This window comes from Theropithecus gelada, chromosome 7b (assembly GCF_003255815.1).
Source record: "Theropithecus gelada isolate Dixy chromosome 7b, Tgel_1.0, whole genome shotgun sequence".
In the NCBI taxonomy this organism is placed as follows: domain Eukaryota; kingdom Metazoa; phylum Chordata; class Mammalia; order Primates; family Cercopithecidae; genus Theropithecus; species Theropithecus gelada.
In genome coordinates, this window is record NC_037675.1 from 66,939,479 (window position 1) to 66,961,896 (window position 22,418).

At 37.7% G+C, this 22,418-nt stretch overlaps 1 protein-coding gene across 6 annotated transcripts in view; it reads left to right on the top strand.

Moving 5' to 3' along the window:
- The window catches only part of FUT8 (fucosyltransferase 8), a 352,844-nt gene that overhangs the window by 220,775 nt on the left and 109,651 nt on the right, over nt 1-22,418 (top strand). For 5 of the 6 annotated variants that reach the window (XM_025391950.1, XM_025391955.1, XM_025391953.1 and 2 more), the window contains 3 exons: nt 3,851-3,966; nt 4,084-4,246; nt 17,866-17,980. In XM_025391950.1, coding sequence (XP_025247735.1) covers nt 3,851-3,966; nt 4,084-4,246; nt 17,866-17,980 — 394 coding nt within the window. Of the gene's footprint in view, nt 1-3,850; nt 3,967-4,083; nt 4,247-4,949; nt 5,052-17,865; nt 17,981-22,418 lie in introns of all 6 variants that reach the window. The other variant, XM_025391954.1, reaches the window with a different exon arrangement.

Sequence of the window (22,418 nt, forward strand, 5' to 3'; positions counted from 1 at the left end):
TTTCTGAGCATTTTACCCAGCATCCCATGAATTACGGTTTTCTAGTTTGGTAGGATCAGGAACTGTTTCTACCTAATCTGTATGAATGCCAGGTACTACTTCATCTAATCCTTTTAGAGAGTTCTTTCCCCAGCCTGAGTAGTTCCTTATATGTGTGTGCTGATGAGTACTCTGCTGATTCCAAAATGGTACCTTTGCAGATTTCTGGAGTTCTCTCTCCTCTACAGTTCTCTTATTCAAACTCTGTGTTGGTCTTTTTAGACTCTTAGCTCCATTTCTTCAACTCAGTGAATGTACTGGCTCCATCTGCATTTCCCTTCCATATACTGTGGTCTGGAAACTCTCTGAATGCAGTAAGCTGGAACAGTCATAGGGTTGTCATCATTTGTTTTCCTTCTCTGGCGATCACTGCCCTTTGTTGCTTGATTGCAGTTTTATTAGGTCATTGTTTAATACATTTCATCTGGATTTTGACTTGTTTCAGGCAGGATGGTAAATATCTTGGCTAGAAGTGGATGTATCTGTATCTTTGGCGTGGTGAATATGATAAGAAAGCATTCTGTTCCCTAAGTATTCAGAAAAGAGACTGTTCGTGCCTATTAACTCTTTTCTGGATGGAGTTTGGAAAGAATAGTTCTTCTGTATTGTTTTTTTTTTTAGAGTGATTTTTCCAGTACTTTTCTTTTGTACAGTTTTTTTTTCACAGTTGGATTAGATTATTAGGTAATATAGATTACTAATTCTATTATGTTTTATTAGAATTAGATCAGAAATCTTTGTGGAAAGCTACTGAGAAGATCATATGCTATTTTTTTCATGACTGTTTTGCCTCTGATGTTTATTCCACCAATATTTGAAGAAAGAGATAAAAAGGAGAACCTAGACATAATCTTTCTATTGTCAATTTTTCTATCACTAAAATATGTTCTGAAAAAGGACATTCCTGTCCTATGGCATATTGCTGCCAAAATAAATCCCAAGAGATTGAAGTTTTATTCTAGTTTCAAATTGTTTCCTAGAAACCAGCCACCTAATTCAGAAAGAGATTAAGAGCCAAATCTTAGAAACATAACTTTTAAAAACTATATCCAGGACATGCCTCATTTGTGTATGTATGCGTGCTCATAAATTGGGTAATTGTGCACCTAACTACTGTATTCATTTTATTATTCACTTTGTGCTTATACAAATGAAGGCTTTTTCATTCATATTCTGTAGCCTTGGACACTCCTAATTGGAAAATAGTTACTTTTTATGCTCCTGTTCGGTGTTAATGCATACAGTTATAAAATGTCTCCACTTACTTTGGTATAGCTGTAACAATAGCTACTTTATTAAACATGTTTTCTGAAGTAGTGTAGGTAATTGACAGTTAATTTGGCTTTATCAGGTTATATAAAAAATGTTAGAGAAGCTATAAAAAAAACCTTTTGTATCAGAGTGTTTGCATCAAAAGGCTGTGTTGGCTGGGCGCGGTGGCTCATGCCTGTAATCCCAGCACTTTGTGAGGCTGAGGTGGGCGGATCACTTGAGGCCAGGAGTTTGAGACCAGCCTGGCCAACCTACTGAAACCCCGTCTCTACTAAAAATGTAAAAAAATTAGCCAGGGATGGTGGTACATGCCTGTAATCCCATCTGCTCAGGAGACTGAGGCACGAGAAGCATTTGAATCTGGGAGGCAGAGGTTGTGGCAAGCCAAGATCCCATCACCATACTCTAGCCTGGGTGACAAATTGAGACTGTGTCAAAAAAAAAAAAAAAGACTCTCTTGACATCTGAATTTAGGTTCTGCCAACTATAATTTAAAACTTAAGTTCCCTTAAACTGGTCATGATGGTAAGAATAGATAGCCCAGACTTTTTGAGATTACAGCTCATCTCTAAAATGACAAAGCTCAGATACAATAGTAGCCTTCATAAAATTTATTACCAGACACTGTGCTAAATACTTTTACAGACGTTTCCTCATTTAAACAGACTTTGAAAGAAAAATCAGTGATTTAATCTTTAGGACAATTTTGTAAAAGGATCAATATATGTATATATTAATTTCCTATTGCTACTTTGACAAATACCACAAACTTTATGGCTTAAAACAACATAAATTTATTCTCTTAGAGTTTTGGAGGCCAGAGATCTGAAATGAGTTTCACTGGGCAGAAACCAAGATGTCAGGAGGGCTGGATTCCCTAGAGAAGCTCTAGAGGAGCATCTAGGGTTTTTTTTTTCGTTCGTTTGTTGGTTTGTTTGCCTTTTCCAGTTTCTGAAAATGAGTTCGTTGCTCATGGTTGCTTCTTCCATCTTCAAAGCTAACAGCCACATAACCTTTTCCTCTTTTGTAGTAAAATCTTCTTCTACCTTCCTCTTATGAAGACATTTGTTATTACAAAATGGCTCACCTAGATAATCCGATCTCAAAATCCTTAATTACATGTTCAGAGTTTTTTTTGTTTTTTTTGGTTTTTTTTTGGCCATATAAAGTAATATTCACAGGTTTCATGATTAGGTTATGGATATCTTTAGGAGACCTTTGTTTAGTCTAGCACAAAACTGTATTATGTACATCAAAGTGGAGTACGATATACTGCCATAAGTCACATAAAAACAAAACAGGAACAAGCACAGTTTGGAATTAGCACAGTTTGCCTCTGATGTTTATTCCACCAATATTTGAAGAAAGAGATAAAAAGGAGAACCTAGACATAATCTTTCTATTGTCAATTTTTCTATCACTAAAATATGTTCTGAAAAAGGACATTCCTGTCCTATGGCATATTGCTGCCAAAATAAATCCCAAGAGATTGAAGTTTTATTCTAGTTTCAAATTGTTTCCTAGAAACCAGCCACCTAATTCAGAAAGAGATTGAACAGAGAGGTCGATAATATATGTAAAAGATCTTAGATTGCTGTTCCATGTTCCAACATTTTGTATTATTGACTGATTGTTTTTGTTGCTGGTGGAAATGAATAGAACAATAATCTTCAATTTTTTATTTTTATTTTTTTGAGACAGGGTTTCACTCTGCTGCCTATGCTAGAATGCAGTGACATGATCATAGTTCATTGTAATCTTGAACTATGGTTCAAGGATGGTTCAAGCCATCCTCCTGCCTTAGCCTCCTGAGTAGCTGGGATTACAGGCACACACCACCATGTGCCCAGCTAATGTTTTTAATTTTTGTAACAACAGGGGATTGCTGTGTTGCCCAGGCTGGCCATGAACTCCTGGGCTCAAGTGATCCTCCTACCTGGGCCTCCCAAAGTGCTGGGATTACAGGCATGAGCTACTACACCTGGCCCAATTTTTTTCTGATATGTTTTATCTTCTACTGTTGTCTTTCTTTTTTCTATATAAGACCAATGCTTAGTAGTCTAATGTCATGAATAGAAAGACATATTTACATAGTCTGATATTGTAATTAATTTAGAAATACATTATATTTGATGTTTCAGCATGTCCTTAGACATGTGTTCAGATATGCTTCCTTATTCCCTTTAAGCCTTTTCTGTACTTTTTCCTTCACTTTTGTTACTCTCGATGCTAATGAAAAATTGACTGCTTTGCCACTGATGGTGGTACTCTAAGTAATGGGATGAAAGATTCTAGGAAACAGCTCTAGAGGTTTGTTAACTCCGAGAAGATCGTAGATTATTATTTTCTGTTTTTCTTTATTGTCATTTCACTGGTTAATCCTATACCTTTGAAGAAAAAAATCCATTTGGTACTTCTTTTGTGCTGTATGGCTCAGCAACTTATGGAGTTTACAGTATAAATGTTTTAGCAAAGTGAGCTTGTATTTTGTTGCACAGTTTAAAAGCTAAATGTTTATATTTTCTTGCCTAAACTACAGGATACCAGAAGGCCCCATTGATCAGGGGCCAGCTATAGGAAGAGTACGCATTTTAGAAGAGCAGCTTGTTAAGGCCAAAGAACAGATTGAAAATTACAAGAAACAGACCAGAAATGGTAAGTGATTATACATTGTTTTTCCCTCCTCAGTATATAGGCTTTAGCACAAATAATCGAAAGTTTCCTTTTATCAAAATGTTGGAAATGCTACGACCCTCTGTTCTTTGACTGCAGGTCTGGGGAAGGATCATGAAATCCTGAGGAGGAGGATTGAAAATGGAGCTAAAGAGCTCTGGTTTTTCCTACAGAGTGAATTGAAGAAATTAAAGAACTTAGAAGGAAATGAACTCCAAAGACATGCAGATGAATTTCTTTTGGATTTAGGACATCATGAAAGGTACAGTTCTCCTTTCACATTTTATTTGGGCTTTAGAAAAGATTATAATCTAAGAATGAGAAACAGACTTGTTAATCCATCTATTGAGTGGTAAATATTAATAGCACCTACAATATTTAAGAGGAGAAGAGTACTTGAGGTCCCAAAGGATGGTAATTGCCAAGTGCAGTTCATCAACCAAAATATACCACCAGAAAGTATTAATTAAAATGTATTTCTAGAAATCTTTATATTCTAAATAAATTCTGAAGGTAGTGGTGCCAGCCAACAATACATTAAAACATCTTTCTATAAATGTTCTTTATATATAATCAGTATTTGAAGCGGAGTATGCAGTTTTGCATTCCGGTACATTGGAACTCATACTGAGTGAGTCCGATGGTTACATTTCTAATTCAAACATAAAAAACTTTAAAATAGCATTATTCTAATGAAAGGTTAACAGGTTTTTTTTCTTTAAGTAAAAAGGAGCATTCTGTTCATTGTTCATTCATTAGTTGCTGGAAAGAGGAACCTGAGATCTGCCTGATTAAATTTGTTTCTCCTATGCACACATTGCTAAATAATATGAAGTTTATCTTCCACAGAAAAGAAAACATTTTGGCGTTGTGTTCATGCAGAACAAAATATATCTGAAAATCATTATAAATACAGTGAAACCTGTCTTTAGGCCTATTATATTTAAAGTCTATGTTCCCAGTAGGATTCTGATGGCAATTACTGTCTCATTAGTGAACAATAAAAGAAAAATTGTTGTATTAGCACAACCTACTACTGTGAAGAGGAAAAGAATTACCCCATACAAGTAAGAGATTTCATATTTATTAACATTAGCAGCAATATTATAATGATTTTGAAAAATTGCTTGGTTGTTTTAGGTGAAATTATAAATAAAAATCTGTCTATTGGAATCATTTTAGCATTAATGAATCTACAGAAATATGATAGCATGGATTTCAAGGGGCAGTGAATTATTAGGCCACACATTGGACAGACTCTTTGATATATTTAGCCCCGCTTGCAGTCACGCCATACTTAGACCACTAAACCAAATGCTGACTAATTCTGTCCTTAATATTTCTCTACCCTAAAGCTGATTCTAGGCACGAAGCTTCTCTTAAAAGGAATTTTGTGCTTGTGTTCTTTGCTTATCACAGTTTTGTAGGACAATTCAGATCTGAAGAGCATTTGACTTAGGTGGACTATGCTGTATGTAAAGGAGAATTTTGGCCACTGACTTCTGATGGAAACTTTAATTTTAAGATTTGAGCAATTGGGCTGGGCGTGGTGGCTCATGCCTGTAATCCCAGCACTTTGGGAGGCTGAGATAAGGAGATCTCTTGAGGCCAGGAGTTTGAGACCAGCCTGGCCAACATCGCGATACCCCATCTCTACTAAAAACCCCATCTCTACTAAAAATACAAAAATTAGCCAGGCGTGGTGGCGCATACCTGTGAGCCCAGCTACTCGGGAGGCTGAGGCTCGAGAATCACTTGAACCTGGGAGGCACAGGTTGTGGTGAGCGGAGATCATGCCACTGTACTCCAGCCTGGGCAACAGAGCAAGAGTCTGTCCCAAAAAAAAGATTTGAGTAATCAGATAACTTGAGAATTCAATTTTCTAGTCTTTTTAAAAATTAAAATAATTCATATGTATGTGTATATATATGTGTGTATATATGTGTGTGTGTGAGTGTGTGTGTGTGTGTATATATATATATGTTTTTTTAAAGATGTGGAGGTCTTTCTATGTTACCCAGGCCAGTCTTGAACTCCTGGTCTCCAGTGATCCTCCTTCCTCAGCCTCCTAAGTAGCTGGGGTTACAGGCATGGGCTACCATGTCCAGCTGAATTGAAATAATTCTTTAAGGAATTATTTTGTAAATATTAATATAATTTGTGTTTATAACTCGCATATGTTTTGTGACCATATGTACAAATGAAAAGTGAATATAGTAAGTGGGCCCCTGAGAAACTGATATAAATCAATTTTCCATTTTTTTTTGTTCTTGTTGAATTATTATGATTCCTTACAGTGCCGTTTAGCATATGTTAAATAATGGTAGTTCATTGAAAACAAAAATGGTAAGTAAAGGTACCCAAGTCAGTTTATTTTCCTGTCTTAAACAGAAATGACAATCAACCTGGGATATAACTTCATAGGGTAGTAATTTAACTCCAGGAAGCCAGATTAGAATCCAGTAATACAAATAATGAGCAAAACACAATCAAATATTAGAGAAATAACCCTTAAACTGATGGATGTACAAATAGAAAGGATTTTTATTATATAGAATATACCCTTTTACTGACCATTTTGAAGATACTTAAGTATAAGAATTAAAACAAACTTTTGTGTTCGCCTCTGTTAATTTTTATATGATACAAAAGTCCATTTTATTTTTACATGGGCTCAAATTATAGTGTATAGGTTTCTAGGTCTGTAGCTGGGACCATAGTCAGTGAGGCTGCCACCTGGGTATGGGCCTGCCTTCTTAAAGAGCCCTCCTGAGTCTTGGGCTCTATTAGGGTTTTGCAGCCTTCTACCTACATTAGAAGATTATTAGCAGATTATTGAACTTGAGTAGTTCGTTGTGGGAGCCCCTGATTTGTAGCCAAATTTGACAGAGTGTGGGTACCCTGGCCACTTTGTACTTGCAATGGCATCTGAAGTAGGGTGTAGTATTATGGAACTGAGAGGTCTGGGCTAATTCTGGGTAGTTCGTGTCACTACCTAGTAGGTGTCCACAGAGATTTGGAGAATTATCTGATGTGGAAAACGCATGCATTTGGTGTCAGAAGTGTTCTGTGGTGAAAAACAGATCATAATAGTAGTAGTAATACTAAGTGATGCTAAAGTTGCTGGTCTTTGAGAACTACAACTACAAACTCCCTGTTTCTGTTTGTGAGTTCACTACTGATGCCTGTGTTTCCTGGTAAAAATCACATTTCTCTGTAGGTTAGTGACCCCATCAGTGAGCTGTGGGGGGAAGACGACTCCTTTGTTGCCCACTTGAAGCTGTTTCCTGGTAGTCAGGGCACCATGTTTTCTCTTCTGGAATCTGGCTCCTGTTGTTCATCACTTGCATTACCGGGCATTAAAATGCAGCCTGGGGGCCAAATATCATATTGGTTCTAAGATTCAACTCACCTGAGATTTTTAGCAAAACACTTTATTTCCCTGATTGACCTTGATAGCTAATAACTAGTAGAGCCTTATCTGCCTGCAACCACAGTTGGTTAATCAACTCGTAGTAATTAGTAATATTCTTGGGGTTTTATAAGCTTTTACAGGCTGTTTAAGAATTTAGAGGTGTTGATGGTATAATAAATATAGAGTAGCATAGTAATTATTGTCTGCTATATTGATATCAATTTTTAGCATCACTAGATTTTTAAATGATGATTTCATTCTAGTGATTGCATATGACCATTCTTCCCAGTAATACAGTTAAATATATTTGTAGCTTTTGATATCATTGACCATGAATTGACCCTAGCCTACCTCTTTGCAGTAGAGAGAATTAAGTGGTTTAGAGTAAGTATTTTTGCCATTGTGGTTTTATTATTTATGTAGTATTGTAGGTTCAGTGCTTGGATTTATGGCAGTTTAGATGTGTACCTCAACCTCTAAGCATATCATGGAGTCTTGTCTTATCAACCTTTCAGGCCGATGCAGAGAGAGACATGTTTAACTTAATCACTGCTGCTCTGATTATTTTTGTCATCTTCATATTGCCAGATACCAGTTTATGAAAAGGGTACCAAAGCTGCTTCTTTCTGCTTTTTAAATTACCACAGTTTTAAAAAATTTATTCGTTTATTTTATTATTTCTTTTACCAAGTCCTGTTTATGGTAATTTATAACAATTATAAAACTTCAAACTGAAATACAGGAGATGAGCCATTTTTCAACTGTGTTGACCGAAACTATTGAAAAACAATCTGATAAAGTAGCAATCTCATCTCCCCTACCTAGTTTGCATCATCTCATTATCAGTAACATATAGGGCAGCTTTGCTTAGACTAAATGGTGTTCTCCAAAAAGTGAACGATACTTATGTTAATTATGCTGATTTGCTAATGTCCAAAAAAACATTGTGGGGGATTATGTAACTAAGGAAATGACTTTGACTCAAATAAGGGGTACAGTGGGAAAGATTGATAGGTTAATAGCTTACAGATTTTTTTAAGTTTATGATTTTTTAAAGTTTATGATCATAGTTGTTGTTGCCCAATAGCTTGTATTTTCATTCTCTTTGGAAGGTCCAATAATTGATATTCCCACTCTTGAAAAGTTGAGTTTCGTGAACCTTCAAACCTTCTATTCTTTGTGTTTTGTTTTATACACACACAAACACATAGAGAAAGAGAGAGAGGAAGGGAGGAAGGAAGATCTTACTAAGTTGAGATGTGGTTTGAGACTTATATTAAGCTGGAATGTGGATATTCTTTCTTGAATTTTGGATTTCTTTGAACAAAATGTTTTTGTATGATTGTCTTTCTTCTAAGGAATCCAAGCTTATTTTCAAGTGGTGCTAGAACATTAATCCTAATATTCATGTGCAAAGGGATACATATCTTTATGAAGTCATCCTTATTCTGCTCATCACGTAGTCTCTATCAGCCAGATAATGATTTTTCATCTCCTGTAATGGAACACTGTCTCCTAAAATAAAGTTTGCATTAGAAGAAGAATCTCCAGGTGGAAAAGGGTGTTTTTCATCTAGTGGCTCTAATCCTGTTTTGCTTCCTACTACCACACATCTTTTGGGTGTGATTTCCAAACTTAAGAATGATTTTACATTAAAAATAATCACTTACTAAGGATTTCTTATATGCCAGTCACTATGATAAAGGTTCTGCATTCATTATGTTATTTTATCGGTACAATAGTCCTACAAGGTATACATTATTTGTTCCTTTTTTTTGTTTGTTTGCTTGCTTGTTTGTTTGAGACAGAGTCTCGCTCTGTTGCCAGGCTGGAGTGCAGTGGTGCGATCTCGGCTTACTGCAACCTCCGCCTCCCAGATTCAAGCGATTCTCCTGCCTCAGCCTCCCTAGTAACTGGGACTACAGGTGCATGCCACCATGCCCAGCTAATTTTTGTATTTTTAGTACAGACAGGGTTTCACCATGTTGGCCAGGATGGTTTTGATCTCTTAACCTCGTGATCCGTCCACCTCGGCCTCCCAAAGTGCTAGGATGACAGGCGTGAGCCACCATGCCTGGGCTATTTGTTCCTTTATTTATTTATTTATTTATTTATTTGAGATGGAGTTTCGCTCTTGTTACCCAGGCTAGAGTGCAATGGCACGATCTTAGCTCACTGCAACCTTCGCCTCCTGAGTTCAATGGCATGATCTCGGCTCGCTGCAACTTCCGCCTCCCGAGTTCAAGCTATTATCCTGTCTCAGCCTCCTGAGTAGCTGGGATTACAGTCGCCCGTCACTACACCTGGCTAATTTTGTATTTTTAGTAGAGACGGGGTTTCTCCATGTTGGCCAGGCTGGTCTCGAACTCCTGACCTCAGGTGATCCGCCCACCTCGGCCTCCCAAAGTTGTTCCTTTTTATTTTTGAGACGGAGTCTCGGTCTGTCATCCAGGCTGAAGTGCAGTGGCACGATCTTGGCTCACTGCAACCTCCGCCTCCCAGGTTCAAGTGATTCTCATGCCACAGCCTCCGGGTAGCTGGTACTACAGACATGTGCCACCACGCCCGGCTAATTTTCATATTTTTAGTAGAGATGGGATTTCACCATGTTGGCCAGGCTGGTCTCAAACTCCTGACCTCAATGATCTGCCCACTCCGGCCTCCCAAATTGCTGGGATTACAGGCGTGAGCCACTGCACCTGGCTTAGTTCCTTTTTTATAACTAAAGTTATATTCAGTTCTAGAGAAATTAGGTGGCTTAACACAGGCCAAGTAGCAGAATGGTTTTACTCCAAAATCCTTTCTCTTAATTGCTAAATACTTAGCTTTTCTGAGCTTTTTCTCTTCTACATACTGGGATATAATTCCTGTAGCACAGCATTGTGATGATTACATGAGGGAAAATATATGAAATACTTCACATAGTGCTTGACACACTATAGATTCTAGTAGGCTCTGGTCAGACCTATTAATACATTAGGAAAACTTAACTCTTAGACTCTGCAGAACTGGCAGAGTTAAAGGCAGATTATTGAAAGACTCAATAGGAAAAATGTTAAGGCCTGGAAACTAAACGTAAGCCTGGTGGACATCACTCACCAAAGTAGCATAATTGTTGTCTTATATATGATAGTATAAGCTATTTTTGTTGTCATCTGTCTAGAATTTTCCCCACTCGTGTCAGTGGTCAAGATGGTGGCATCCTAAAGTTCCTCCTCGAGATAAGGAGGCAGCAAGGAGCTTTGTTTTCTTGCCTGTCTCCTGGTCATGTTTTCATCCTTAGCATTGCTTATTTTTGCTGCAGGAGCAAACTGAAGTAAAAACAGTTTTGGACAAAACTCAAGTAATTTTTCTTGCCCATGATGCAGATTTGCCCATGGATTTGACTTTGAGAGTAAATCTTAGTCACATTTACCCTCATAAGTGTTCATTCCTTCACCTTCTTGCCTGGATTCCATCTCTGTGCTGGCCCTTAGAGGAAACTTCTCTCTCTCTCTCTCTCTCTCTTTTTTTTTTTTTTTTTTTTTTTTTTGAGGCAAGGTCTCTCTCCGTTACCCAGGCTGGAGCACAGTGGTGCAAAAACGACCTGGGCTAAAGCGATCCTCCTGCCTCGGCCTCCTGAGTAGCTGGGACTATAGGCATGTGTCCCTGCGCCCAGCTAGATTTTTTATTTTTTGTGGAGAGGGGGACTTGCTATGGTGCCCAACTCGGTCTTGAACTCCTGTGCTCAAGTGATCCTTCTGCCTTAGCTTCCCAAATTGCTGGGATTATAGGCGTGAGCCACCACGCCGGACCGAACTTCTCTCTTTAACATTTTGAATCAGGTGTAAACAAAAAGCCCTCTTTGTGTTTCGTTCCTCAGTGGCATAGAGGCAGACTAGAAGTCTTTTTTAAAAAAAATAGTTTTGTGACTATTAAAATAGAAAAATAGAGAAATTAGCAGAAAATACAAAGAACATAAAACATAACCAATTTTTGAAATAGAGGTCTTAATACCTGCCATAGGTGATTTGCTTTCAGAGTCATAAATTCTATTCTACTCGGCCGGGCACAGTGGCTCACGCCTATAATCCTAGCACTTTGGGAGGCCGATGAGGGTGGATCACATGAGGGTGGATCACATGAGGCCGGGAGTTTGAGATCACCCTGGCCAACATGGTGAAATCCCATCTCTACAAAAGTACAAAAAAAGAAAACTCGTCAGGCATATAGCTCATGTCTATAATCCCAGCTACTCGGGAAGCTGAGACAGGAGAACTGCTTCAACCCAGGAGGTGGAGGTTGCAGTGAGCTGAGATCGCGCCACTGCACTCCAGTCTGGGTGACAGAGCGAGACTCTATCTCAGAAAACAAAAAGCAAACAAACAAAATTCTATTCTACTCAGTGTCTTCAGGCAACTTTATTGTATCCTCAAATGGCCAGCACTATTTTGCTGGTCCCTTGCCTAGGTTTGTTATTTCCCAAACCTTCACCGGGTCTCATACTAGATCTTTAGTATGCCCACTTACTAGATTTCTTGATATGTTCATAGTCAAAACCACAACAGCCAGATTCCCTGATTTCTGGGACTCTTCTAGGAGATTTGGTTTCAGGGTACAGTTACTGAAAACCCAGGGCTTCTGCAGAATGGTTTTGAGTCACCATGATTCCCTTGCTGATTTGATTGTCCTCTTGTCTTTGGCCAAAAAGTACATACTGCAGGATGATAACTTTCAAAAATAATTGAAACAGCAAAGAACTAGTTTGAATTTAAGGTTGTATCCTGGACTTGATTGTCTTCCCTCCATGGTCTCCAACAGAGAGGCCAAGAAACAAAAGATTTTAAAAACAAGCTTAATTTTAGTGGACCATGAAGTTACAGTAACTTATATTGATACCCTGACTGCATTATCACAAAAAATTAGTGTACTCTTTTTTTTTTTCTTTGATGTTTGGTCTTCTAGTTGCTTGGTTATTTTGCTTTCTAGATAGAGACAGATGAATGTGATTAATTAATTGCGAAGACTTAGTACTGATGTAAACTTGGTAAAAACATTGACATAAACTAATTTATTTTAAAAAGTAGAGATCAGTTTTCATTCTCAATGGTAAAGGAATGTGTTGATTCCTATGACAAGAAAGTATAAACCATGCTAATGCTTATATTTCAAGGGACTCTTCTCTTTAAATTAGACCCAATGCCGTTTTTACCTCCTTGAGGCTATATGGTGGTTGTCAGTGAAATGTAATGCTTTTTGTTTCTGTATGTGTTCATGTGCATGCGTGCACCCATGTGAATGTGTGTAGTGACATGTTTAACATAAAACTAAGAGCATATTGAATTTCCTTTTTTCCTTCAACAGATATTTGCTGATAAACTGGTTATTCCACTGTATGACATCTCCAGAACGATACTGTTATTTAAAACAGACTTGTGCCGGCACAGTGGCTCACACCTGTAATCATAGCACTTTGGAAGGCTGATCACCTGAGGTCAGGAGTTCAAGACAAGCCTGACCAACATGGTGAAACACTGTCAATACTATAAATACAAAAAATTAGCCAGGTGTGGTGGTGCATGCTTGTAATCTTAGCTACTTGGGAGGCTGAGGCAGGAGAATCGCTTGAACCTGGGAGGAGGCGGAGGTTGCAGTGAGCTGAGATTGTGCCACGGTACTCCAGCCTGGGCAACAAGAGTGAAACTCTGTCTCAAATAAATAAATAAATAAATAAATAAATAATGAATTAATGTGAAGTTGAGACTTGCAACAAGTTTTGTGATTACTCCTATTTGATAGGTAGGAAAAAACAAATGACCACATTCTATTATGATGAAACCTATGAAATATAAAGCATAGTAAGTGTGATGAGGGTGATGGGAAAGAGGCTTATGAAACTGAGAATATGTTTTAAATGAACTTTTAGGCCGGGTGCGGTGGCTCACAGTCCCAGCACTTTGGGAGGCTGAGGCGGGCGGATCATGAGGTCAGGAGATCAAGACCATCCTGGCTAACACGGTGAAGCCCTGTCTCTGCTGAAAATACAAAAAATTAGCCGGGTGTCGTGGTGGGCGCCTGTAGAGCTACTCGGGAGGCTGAGACAGGAGAATGGCGTGAACCCGGGAGGCGGAGCTTGCAGTGAGCCGCGATCGTGCCACTGCACTCCAGCCTGGGCGATGAGCAAGACTCCATCTTAAAAAAAAAAAAAAAAAAATGAACTTTTAGCTGAGCCCTGTAGCCCTATTATAGTTAAAGACTTCTGTGTTTCCATAAGCAACTCACAGTTTCATACAGATAGTGACTTTCCCCCTCAGTAACTATAAAAAAAAAAATACTGTAGTCTACATAATAGTCCATAGAGGACTCAGTTTTATAGTATGAAAAAACCGTTGAAACTTTGCCTAGTCTATAAGACTTCAGGTTAATTTCTGGCATTGTAGGTTTGGTTTTTGCAGCCAAAATCTCTTTCATGAAAAGAAAATGTTTTGAATCCTAGATGAGAATAACAAACAAGAAAATGGACAAGGCATTACATATTGGCCTCTTGCCCTGTTTAAAAAGGGTGAAAATGGAAGTAGATAAGCTGCAAAGTGTCCTGTATGTGATTAATGTTTACACATGAAACAGATGTCTAAAGTGCTTCACAAATGGAACTGTTGTTCCAAAGCATTATTCAAAGTTGTTCCACTATTAGTTTAGGATGAATAGTCTAAATGTTGGCTGAGATTTTTAATTTTTAATTGAATTAATAGTTTCACTTTATTCAAAAGGGGCTATTATCATGGATTCTCTGTTAATCATGTGTACTTCTAATGGCTTTCTGTGATAGTAAATAAGACTTTCCTGTGGGCTGCCATTGCAGTTTTACTAAATAGTTTAGCATCTAGTTAAGAATCAGGAATAAAAGAGTACTAAGACTGTGTCACATACTCTTAGGCAAATTACAATTGTTGAGGGCATGTTTCTCTGTCTCTTAAGTGATTCCTTCTCATTGATCAATCCCCTTCTTCAGGGTGTTATAGGGAACTCACTATTGGATCATTTTTATGATTGATCATCAGAACCACATGTTACTGTTACCCACATCTAATGGCTCCTTCCTCTTGGTAGTAGAATTATTAGTAGATGCTCTTCAGACACAATGGAAAAGCTCAGAAACAACTCTCTGAGGGTCTCTAGCTTTTAAAAAAAAAAAAAAAAAGCGGCTACCACATGTATTACTATTTTGTGTGTCTTATCACTATGCATTTTTTTAAAGAGCTATATGGAAGGTATTTTGATACTTTGTCTCAGAGATGTCAAAATAATTTTCCTAGGACACAAAGTAGGAGGTAGAACCAAAATTGAGAAATTGGTATGTCTGGCTCCCAAAGCTCTCTCCTCTGATTCAGACTTTAATTTTTGGATATTTACATTGAGCAGAGTACACATTATTGTGCTCTAGACCTCCTACTTTGATATTTGTTAGTGTAGTAGTTAGAAGCCTCGACTTTAAAATTCATTGCTTGGGTTTGATTTCCTACTCTGACATTTCTCAGGTTTGTGACTTTGAGCAAATTATTTAACCTCTCAATGCCTGCCATTTCTTACCTAGTTTGTAAGATTGTTGTGAGAATTAAGTGAAATAATGCAAAGCACTTAGAATAGGTGTACCTATTTATTGTTGTTGTTTTTTATTTATTGTAATACATCAGTTTTCTCTAAGTACTCTTGGAATCTCCAGATAATGCTTTATGTTTTTAGTTAATACAATCATTGTAAGTGATTTCTAGATGTGTAATTTTTCTGACAATATACGTTTCTAACTTTATAATTTTCATAAGCAAATAATCCATACTCTTAAGCATGCCTTGAACAGAGGAGTTAATACAAAGTGTTGAGAAGGGATGAAGCTGGAGCTACACCTGGGTAAGGATTATTCCCCAAACCTCTCTACCATCAAACTGGATTTGTAAAAGATAAAAATTATCACCGTTATCTCATTATATAAACTCTTGAAAGTTTTTCTTTTGCTACTTTTTCATTCATCTAAAGATACTTATTGAATATTTTGTCTGTGACATGCGCTGTTCCACATGCTGATTTTAAACAAAAAGAAAAAATAAAATAAGCAACCAAAAAAAAGTTCACTCTTTTGGAGCTTAAATTCTAGTAGGGCATGAAAGATAAGAAGTAAGTGATATTGTATATTGGAAAATGATAACTGCTTAGAAAAATATATAATAATCAGGGAAGGAGTGTTAGCAGCAGTGAATCCACACAGGCCTGCAGCAACTCGATTCTTGCCTCCTTGGAGGAAAGAATTTGGCCGGGGGAACATAAGGCAGAGTGAGAGATCGAGGCAAGTTTTAGAGCAGGAATGAGAGTTCATTAAAATGTTTTAGAGCAGGAATGAAAGGAAGTAAAGTACACTTGTAAGAGGGCCAAGCAGGCGACTTGAGAGGATCAAGTGCGCTGTCTGACCGTTGACATGTGCCTGTATATATTGCTGTGGTTCCAGGGTTTGCATTTCTTCTTACCTGATTTTTCCTTGGGGCAGGCTGTCTGCATGAGCAGTGGCCTGCCAGCACTTGGGAGAGATTGCTTATGCAGTGTGTTTACTGAAGTTGTGCACATGCTCATTTGAGGCTTTTTTTTCCTTACCAGTTGAGTGATCCTAGAGGAAGGTCATATAACAGTTAAAGTCTGCCATTTTGCTTCTTAGTACATATGCTTGAGCCAGCTCACACAACTCTTGAAAACTTATCAAGAAGCTGCTGATGATCAGCTTCAGTTGTTTTCTATCTATTTAGGAGACTGCCTTTCCCTGGCACCAGCTGCGACCAGTTAAATTATTTTAGAGAGAGAATTTAACAACTGCCTGACCATCATCTGATAGTCACCTGACATTGCTTGGGGGTTAAGAGGGTGACTTCCCCTGCCCTCTCATGTCTGCCTAGCTACCTACTCAAACAGAAGGAGAGGAAAAACCAAGGGATGAGGGTGACGGGAGAGAGTGTTGGATTTTTAAGTGGGATAACCTGGGAATACCTTATGAAGATGGTGACATTTGAGCAAGGATTTCAAGGTCATTTAGGTGAGCCATGTGAATAGATACCTGAGAAAAGAGCATTCCAGGGCAGGGAAGAGCAAATAGAAAAGCTCTGGAGTAGGAATATACCTGACACTGTCAGGGGTTAGCAACAAGACCAGTGTGACTGAAATAGAAAAATCAAAGAGGATGGTAGTGGGAGATGAGATCAAAGACAAGGATGAGATCAAAGTGAGCCATATTGGGTGGGGTCTTCTAGGTCAAAGTAGTAATTTTGGCTTTGACTCTGAGTGAGCTAAGGAGCCAATTCATGTTAAGAACAAAGTAGTAACATTATTTGCCTGATGTTGTAACAGGATCTGTCTGATATATTGAGAATAGACTTTAGACATAGGCAATGGTGGAAGCAGGGAGACCTTGTTAGGAGGTTGTTGTAATCCAGGTGAGAGAAGATGGTGTCTCAGTTGGTAAAAGTGCTGGTGGTGATATGTGAAAAATTAGAAATTAGCTATAAATTTGCCGACAGATTTGTAGAGGATGTTAGACAAACAGAGACTCTTGCTTTTTACTTTTCTTTCTTGCTAAATGCAAGTCATAATTTTTATTTAATGCAATATAAATAAAACCATTTGTAGCAGCCCTAAAGTTTCTCTTTTTAGCTTACTGGAGATTTTACTTTACTCTGCAGGTAATCCAGCATGTTGTAATTGAAATTACTGATGCTAAACAGAGTGGGAATTCTGATGCTAAACAGTCATTTTATTAGTTTAGACCAGGACTCAGCAAATTATGGCCCAGAGACCAAAGCTGACTCATTGCCTGTTTTTGTAAATAAAGTTTTATTCAGACACAGCCACACCTATTCATTTGCGTGTTATCTATGGCGACTTTCTGCTACAAAGGCAAAGGATCTTAGAGATCCATAGAGACTAAAATATTTACTATCTGGGCCTTTAATGAAAAAGTTTGCTGACCCTTGGTTTATACTGTTAAGAGTTGTGTAAAAATTTTCCTCTGATCTTTTTCCAGTCACTCAGAGTGTTTAACTTTGAAGAGAAAAATTAAAAGGTGACACGAAATGATAGTAGAGAGAACCAAGAGGTACTAACAAATACTAACATCAACTTCTTTCTCTATGTTAATTTACTCATTTGTTTGCTTTGCGTATTCACTTTCCACCAGATCTCTGTAGTGATCCATGTTGGGAAACAAGTGCAGCTGACTAGCTTGAACAAAAAAAGTGTATTTTCTCAACAGTGAAAATTTACTATAGGAATGAATATTGGATTTTAAGAGACTGATTTTTGAATTGCACAACCTTGATAGAAAATAAAAGATGAGTATCAGCATCGATATGAGCATCAATCTTTATGAGGAATTTGGCATTCATCTTAAGACTTTGTGTAATCCAGTGAAGCAGTACTAATAAGACCTCCAATGTTGTTTGTTTTAACAGGTCTATAATGACGGATCTATACTACCTCAGTCAAACAGATGGAGCAGGTGATTGGCGGGAAAAAGAGGCCAAAGATCTGACAGAACTGGTCCAGCGGAGAATAACATATCTTCAGGTAAGAAGGTTGAGTTAAGAATAAATTTGAGTGAAAAAAAGAAGGATCATGATATAACTAAGAGTAATAATTTCAGTTAGTTTTTAGTCTTCCTGGCCCTTTTGAAAATAAGTACTCACATATTTTACATATTTATTCAGAAAGACACTATGTTACTCCTTGAGTGGAATACAAAGTTGGCTAAAACAAAGACCCTGTCCTAAAGGGAGCTACTTCTTACACACGTACACACACACACACGCAATACAATACAAATATAGCATGTTACATTTATAGGAGAGAAATAGATGAAATGCTTATTGGAGTTTTGAGTAAGGAGACATCAGGGACAGTTTTGTGGAGAATGTATTGTTTGAACTGAATTATAAAAGATAGTTAAATAGGATTTGGACACACAGAAATGAAGGAAAAGAATGTACCAGCTGGAGGTTATCATGTAAGCTGTGGCTCGTAACTGGGAAAGAACAGTACAGGAAAATATGATAAGTGTGCAGTTCAGTTTGTCTGGAATGTTAGGTTGTGTGAAAGTAGGGATGGAAAATAAGTTGGAAAGGTAGGCTTGGAATTACAGATTACAGAGGTTAAGTTTTATCGTACATAAGCAGTAAGTGGTCACTGAAAGATTTTACTTATTTGTTTTACAAATGGTACTATAACAGAAAGTATTGGTAAACATCAAGTCTCAGCCCCTTTAAAATTAATTTCTGTTAACTTTTTGTGTTTTTTTCTAGTTCTTATTAGTATGTACACACCGTCTTACATATTTGTAAGGAAATAATTTATTTTTGATTTTGTTTTTCTGCTTAATGTGCCATAAGCATTTTTCTATTTTGGAGTCACAACCTGCTTTTGAAAGGTTTTACATACAAAAGTGGTATGATGAGAGTGGTACTTAAGTGATATTAATCTGAAAGTAGTATTTTAGTTGAACTTGATTATTTGAAGAGACTAGAAGCAGGGAGACAAGATAAGAGGGCCATAGTGCAGGTAAGAAGTATTAAGGTATGTGGCAGTTTGCATTGGAAATGAAGAGGCAAATTTGAGAGAGATTGGGAAGATAAAATTGATAGGCCTTTCCAAGTAGATGAAAGAACTGAAATGGCTGGGATAGTGGGAACATCCTTACCTGATAAGGCACTGAGAGAGAATCATTTTCAGGGGAAAACAATGAATCAGTAGAATCTTCAAATCTCAAAATGTTTGAAGTTGAAATGACCATGGAACATCCTCCACCCTCATCTTTTCTAATGCTGTGGATGGCATGCTATCTGTGTATGCTCTACTTTCCCTGTAAAGTTAAAGTGTTGTGTAAAAGCAAAATGACAGCCAGTAATGTGGTTCTACATATTTTAAGGTGCACATTTTTCTACACTTAAATAGGAAAAAATAGAAAATCAAGTGTTTAAAGAGATCATTAAAAACCAAACTGATCTTGGCACGCTATCTTGGTCTCATACCCACATGGCCATTCATCAGAGGTGTCTGCAGAATGAGAAACACTTCACTTCCTGTAGGGAAGAGGTAATTACCTTTTATCAACTAGAACCTCACTCAGTGAACTATAAACAGCTGGTGGTGCAGAACTATCATCCTTATTTAAAATGGAAATAACTGTGGTTTCTGAGCTTCCTCCATTTCCTCATATTCATTAAATTTTCACCAACTACATCTGGTGATAGTTCTAAACTATGATCTGGTGATAGTTCAGCTACCTAAACTGTAACAAGTACCTGCCACCTGCTTTAGTTTCTTTCCCCCTCCCTTGGTTTTTAGGTGGCCAAGTGCTTTCACCTGTAGTGCTAATTTGATCCTCCATATGCCGATTTTTGTGGTTCCGTATTAGAGAATTTCATTTGCAAATCATGCTAATAATGTAAAGCTACACTGGCTCTTTAAAGTATAGCAAAATCTAGCCCTTTACTTGGACCTTACCTTCAGTTTCAGATACTGCTATTTAACAAGTTATTACTTTCATGCTTTTCCTCCCCCCCCTCCTCCCCGCATTGGGAGAAAAAGGTGATTTTAATATTCAAGGAGATGGGGACAATCTCAGTAGAGAAAAAGTGCTTTGAAAAAATATTTTTCTTTTTTTTCATAGGTTACTGGGGTACAGGTGGTATTTGATTACATTTCTTTAGTGGTGCTTTGTGAGATTTCTGTGCGCTCATCACCTGAGCAGTATACACTGCGCCCTATTTGTAGTCTTTCATCGCTCACTCCCCTCCCACCCACTCCTCCAAGTCCCCAAAGTCCATTTTATCATTCTTATGCCTTTGTGTGCTCATTAGCTTAGTTCCCACATATCAGTGAGAACATATGGTGTTTGGTTTTCTATTCCTGAGTTACTTCACTTAGAATAATAGTCTCCAATCTCATCCAAGTCACTGCAAATGCCGTTAATTCATTCCTTTTTATGGCTGAATAGTATTCCACTCAGTATATACATACACATATACCATAGTTTCTTTATTCACTCGTTGGTTGACGGGCATTTGGGTTGGTTCCACAATTTTGCAATTGCGAACTGTGCTACTATAAACATGCATGTGCAAGTATCTTTTTTCATGTAACAACTCCTTTTACTGGGTAGATACCCAGTAGTGGGATTGCTGGATCAAATGATAGCTCTACTTTTAGTTCTTCAAGGAATCTCCACACTGTTTTCCCTAGCGGCTATACTAATTACATTCCCACCAGTGTAAAAATGTTCCCTGATCACCGCATCCAGGCCAGCATCTACTGTTTTTTGATTTTTTTGATAACAGCCATTCTTGCAGGAGTAAGGTGGTATTGCTCTGTGGTTTTGATTTGCATTTCCCTGATTATTAGCGATGTTGAGCATTTTTTTTATGTTTGTTGGCCATTTGTATATCTTCTTTTGAGAATTGTTTATTCATATCCTTAGCCCACTTTTTGATGGGATTTTTTTTTTCTTACTGGTTTGAGTTCTTTGTAGATTCTGTGTATTAGTCCTTTGTCAGATGTAAACTTTGCAAAGATTTTCTCCTGCTCTGTGGGTTGTGTGTTTACTCTGCTGACTGTTCCTTTTGCTGTGCAAAAGCTCTTTAGTTTAATTACGTCCGAGCTATTTATCTTTGTTTTTATTGCATTTGCTTTTGGGTTCTTGGTTATGAAATCTTTGGCTATGCCAGTGTCTAAAAGGGTTCTTCCAGTGTTATCTTCTAGAATTTATATAGTTTCAGGTTTTAGCTAAGTCCTTATTCCATCTTGAGTTGATTTTTGTATAGGGTGAGAGATGAGGATCCAGTTTCATTCTCCTACATGTGGCTAGCCAGTTATCCCGGCACCATTTGTTGAAAAGGGTGTCCTTTCCCCACTTCTTTGCTTTGTTGAAGATCAGTTGGCTGTAAGCTTTTGGCTGTAAATAAATGTCTGGGTTCTGTATTCTGTTGCATTGGTCTATGTGCCTATTTTTATACCAGTACCATGCCGTTTTTGTGACTATGGCCAGATAGTATAGTTTGAAATCAGGTAGTGCGATACCTCCGGATTTATTCTTTTTGCTTAGTGTTGCTTTGGCCATGCGGACACTTTTTTGGTTCCATATGAATTTTAGAATTGTTTTTTGCTAATTCTGTGATGAATGATGGTGGTATTTTGATGGGGATTGCGTTGAATTTGTAGATTGCATTTAGCAATATGGTCATTTTCACAATGTTGATTCTACCCATCCATGAACATGGGATGAGTTTCCATTTGTTTGTGTCATCTATGATTTCTTTCAGCACTATTTTGTAGTTTTCCTTGTAGAGGTCTTTTGCCTCCTTGGTTAGGTATATTCCTAAGTTATTTTATTTTTATTTTTTGCGGCTATTGTAAAAGGGGTTGAGTTCTTGAATTGAGTCTCTGCTTGGTTGCTGTTGGTATATAGAGAAGAGCTATTGATTTGGGTATGTTAATGTTGTTTCCGTAAACTTTACTGAATTCTTTATCAGTTTCTAGCAGCTTTTTGGAGGAGTCTTTAGGGTTTTCGAGGTGAACGATCATACTGTCAGCAACAGTTCGACTTCCTCTTTACCTATTTGGATGCCCTTTATTTCTTTCTCTTGTCTGATTGCTTTGGCTAGGACTTCCAGTACTGTGCCAAAGAGGAGTGGTGAGAGTGGGCATCCTTGTCTTATACTAGTTCTCAGAGGGAATGCTTTCAACTTTTGCCCATTTAGTATTATGTTGGCTGTGGGTTTGTCATAGCTTTTATTACATTGAGGTATGTCCCTTGCATGCCAATTTTGCTGAGAGTTTTAATCATAAAGGGATGCTGGATTTCGTTGAATGCTTTTTCTGCATCTATTGAAATGGTCAAGCGATTTTTGTTTTCGATTCTGTTGATGTGCTGTATGGCATGTATTGACTTGTGTATGTTAAACCATCCCTGCATCCCTGGTATGAAACCTAATTAAACATGGTGGATTATCTT